The sequence below is a fragment of the Limulus polyphemus genome, unplaced genomic scaffold, assembly GCF_000517525.1.
Source record: "Limulus polyphemus unplaced genomic scaffold, Limulus_polyphemus-2.1.2 Scaffold2736, whole genome shotgun sequence".
In the NCBI taxonomy this organism is placed as follows: Eukaryota; Metazoa; Arthropoda; class Merostomata; order Xiphosura; family Limulidae; genus Limulus; species Limulus polyphemus.
The window spans coordinates 137501-141819 of NW_013668346.1; the positions used below are offsets into that span (position 1 = coordinate 137501).

At 34.3% G+C, this 4319-nt stretch overlaps 1 protein-coding gene across 1 annotated transcript in view; it reads left to right on the plus strand.

Annotated features, from left to right (window-relative positions):
* Positions 1-2302: 2302 nt before the first annotated feature.
* LOC106467774 (acetyl-CoA acetyltransferase, mitochondrial-like) overlaps positions 2303-4319 on the plus strand; it is a 27142-nt gene continuing 25125 nt past the window's right edge. Inside the window, exon 1 of the mRNA XM_013928150.2 lies at positions 2303-2526. Within this exon, the coding sequence (XP_013783604.2) occupies positions 2473-2526 (54 nt within the window). The 5' untranslated portion in view covers positions 2303-2472. The remainder of the gene's footprint in view (positions 2527-4319) is intronic.

The following is a 4319-nucleotide window of genomic DNA, read 5'->3' on the forward strand; positions in this document are numbered from 1 at the left end:
CATCAGGTGGTCATTATTCAAGGAGTTTTACAAGTTACAAAAGAGTGAGGGACTGCAATTGAGAAACAAATTGAAGTCAGCAAATATAATGTGGTACAAACAGGAATTGAGGGTAAATCTTTCTGCTCAAACTCTGAGCTATACTGTAGCAGATGTTATCTAATTCTGTGCCAATGATTTGAAACTGGAACAGTTTCAATGGTCATCTGCAACAGTTAGGTTTATTCGCATTTTTGATATGCTCTTTGACATCCTAAACTCAAGAAATCTAATTGCAAGAGGTTACAAGATGCCAATGAGACCCTCCAATGCAGAAATTTGGGCTCCTTTTCTAGATGTTGCTTATGCCTACATATCCCAGCTGAAGGACTTAACCATAGAGTGTATTATGAGCAGCAAACGAAAGAACCCATTCATCGATTTCATGACTGAATCCTTAGTATAACTACCCTGTACAATGAGTTGGTAGGGACATCAAAGCTACATTGAAGTATCTACTAACAAACAAGATGAGCTAGGATCAACATCCCAACAGTTTGCTAGTTTGTTGCATTCCTTCGCGAGCGAAGACGACGTCTCCTAGGGTGAATGTGTTCTCATGTGACTGAACAGCCCAATTCGAGATTTACATTGTTTGGAACACCTTTGGCAGATAGTGCTCAGAGGAAGACATTGTTGCAAAGAGGGATTGGCTCTTTTCTTATTCCTGTTCTGTCTCTTCTGCTTCTCGTTTTCCTGTCGATCAGTTTCGAATGTTTCTGTCACATGATGGATTAGATGACGCCAACGGGAACAGTCAGATGCATCCTTCTCCCATGTGTTGAGGTTGATGGCTACGTTTTCGGGGTTGGATTTTAGGTTATCCTTCCATTTTTTTACTTGTCCACCACGAAAACGAGTGCCGTGACGAAGTTCTGAGAAGAGCACTTGACGAGGAAGGCAATGTTCCTGCTTAGGAGATAAGTGACCAGCACAACGAAGTTGATCTTTTATCAGCCGGACTTCAGTGCCTGTGGAATCGGCCTCTTCGAAGACGCTGATGCTGGTGGTAATTGTGCAGCGCCGGATAACACCAGTATACTCTATGTCACAAGAGATTGTACTTTGATACACAACACTGAGATAGGTACATATGACGTGTGAAAAGCAAAGTGGTATGATTTGTAGATATCTGCAACAGAAGAAGAAGATGACCATGAAGTAGCAGAAACTTCTAATTTCAATCCTCTCTCAAGTTTTAAGGAATCTTTGATTGGATATGTTGCAGGTTATGTCATTACTATGGCCCAAAGTCCTATTTGCACAGAAGCTTTGTATGCTGAAAAAGAAACTCGCATGAAACCTATGCCAAAGTTATCCCTTCTGAACTGAAAAGATAGGGGTGGATTGACAAGAGCTTCCTACAGTGTCATCAAGGTATGTGAGGAGTCTGAGAAATGTTTTCAACAGATATTGGAGATGAAGGATAGCAAAGCACCACAAGCTTCAAATGTGGTACCAACGATTTCCACAGTAGTCCTACACCAACTGCCATGCGTTACAGGCTTCAACTCTTTGTCAGATCATATGTTTGATACGACACCAGAGTATAACCATGCATTCAAGGTCATAAAATGTGTGTTATCCTGTTACTGCAAAATATCGATAGAATGTACACAGAGAAAATTACTGGTGACAGGGGTACGGACGCAGTTTTCAAAGTTAGTATATTGTTCAAACACCAGTGAAAATGAAAACAACACTAGATAATATTTTATTATTTATCTATAATAATCATTAATTCCTATGTTTGTAAAGGTTTTGTTTCTGAACATTTTTTAAACGTGTACGTGTATTGTTGCGAATATCATATCGTGTGAATGTGTTCAATATTCATTTATTGTCATGCTAGTTAATGACATTTAGAGTAATGGCTTCTCTCATGCAAATATTTAAGAATATCAGTATCTGGTAATTTATGCAAATTATGATGATGATGATGCATATAATTATCCTTAGTAATCCAATTATTTTCATCCATCATTCTTCAATAGTTTACCACTAGGTCTGGACTGCTAGTTATAATATTAATACCGAGACAAGAGCAATAGGCAATTTCGGTTTTATAACTCTGTAAAGTGTGATCGGATTTGTATCAAATTTCATGGGCACATTAAAATTCAGACTTCTCATAACACAACAAAAAATGAGCTGGATCTGAGAAGGATTTTCTGAGTTTTCGAAAGTGAAATTTGACCTTATCCAATATAAACTCATTTAATCTCGAAAAAGAGCATCGGGGCGAAGTTATGCAATATATCTGATTGTTCTGGGTCAATTCTTGTTTACAGTACGTAGATTAGCTGAAATGAAAAAAAGAAGAAAAAAAGCAAGTAGACTTTGCCCCTTTCTCAGTTGAAGATCTAGGTCTAACACACAAAACTGGTCGAACTTGAACCTAAAGATAAAGTGCATATATTTAGTGTTGCTGAAATGTTACAGTTTAATTTTTTACTTAAGGTTCATCCTTTTCGCATTGTTTCAAAAGTAAGTTAACTATTTTGTTTATTTATGCGTATTATGCTTAGATTGATTTAAAAGTTAAAACTTAACTAGTAGTACGCATAAGACTTTAAGTTAAGTTTAAAGTTTAATTGAAATGGGAACCTCGCAACTGGAATATTCGAAAGTAAAACAAAAGACAAGTAGAGATTTTCAGTTCAAAAGTACAATGAATTAACTGTTTATACTTTAGTGTATATTATAAAATTATGTGAAATAAAATTTCTTTACCAATGTGTATTCTACTTTCATGGAGTTTCACTTTCAGTATATGTATATAGAGACAAGCTGGTTACAGAGTGGTTCTTTTAGTTTTATGTTGTAATAATTGTATAATAACAGCTCATTGAAACAGTTACTAGTTTGAAGAAAGCGCTGTTAATGTTATTGATGTTGCTTATCTCCTTTATTAGAGTTGACAGTTTCAAGTATTACAGCTGTAAAACATTCAGTGGCAATTGTGTATGAAATTGAAACATAATATTACATCAAATATTTCAGTTTCAGCAGGTTGAGGTGCTTATATTTTGGCACAGCTTCAGTATCAACAAGAACAGGTACTTGTATGAGTGACAATGCTGTACAGTGTTAACTCAAGTGAAGCAGAGATAGGCAACGTTATTAACAGTGCCTCCTTCACAGTAGAAATCATTCTAATAAGGTTTTGTTACAATCAATACAGTAAGGCTGAATCATTCTGGAACCAGCTTTTTTTTATCTAAAAATAAAGAAAGCAGAATACACTTTGGTAAAGAAATCTTATATTACTTCACATAAATTTATAACATACAGTAAAATCATTAATCTTTTGAACTGAAAATATTTTTTTTTCACCTTTTTTGTTTGTTTGTTTAATCCCTAATGCCTACTTTAGACTTCCAAATCCTGATTGTAAGGTTTTGAATTCTGATTTACAATTGCTAGGCTCTAACTTCCAATGGTTTATTGATTATTCTAATCTTCAGGACATATGTGTTATGGCTTATTTATATTTACTTTCATTATTAGTGCAAAAAAACCATACTATATATACACATGTATGTGTGTATATACACAACTGTTTTGTAAATAAAGTTAGTCATAATCATGATTTCAAAAGGCATGTAAAGGTGATACTTCAGTTTCCTAAGGTACAAATAAATGAGAATAGTGTGTTGAGTACTATTGCATCCCCCTAAATTGCCACCTTATGTGTATAAAACATATTTAAAAGGTGCAAAAACAGCCTTGGATGCCAGAAAATGCACTATTTCCAGTAAAAATTACAAAACATTTCTAAGGGGGCATTCTCCAGGACCCTCCTATAACTTATAAGGCTGTACTATTAATATCCTTTTTCCTCCATAAGTAGCATCTCCTTTATAGATTTTGGCCTATGCTAACACACCCCATTATAGATTTTGGCTTATGCTAACACACCCCATTATAGATTTTTTTCCTCCACTACTCATTTCTAATATGTACTTTTCTGATGCAGTATTGTGTTAACACATGTCAAAAAAGTAAGTATATATAATTTACATTTATTATGGAAAAATGAATATCTTTTTATATGTTGACTACAAACATGTCATTAACAGATATTTCATTAGAGTAACTACTATAAAATACTTATCATTGTTTAAAGAATCACTAAATCATGATGCTTCAAATCTGTGTATGCAAATAAAATGTACATTACACAAACATATAATAATTTCTAAATGATAGATGATGAACAGAGCTTTCCAAACATATATATGACATATTAAGTTTTCCAGCAAACCAAGGAAATAAAC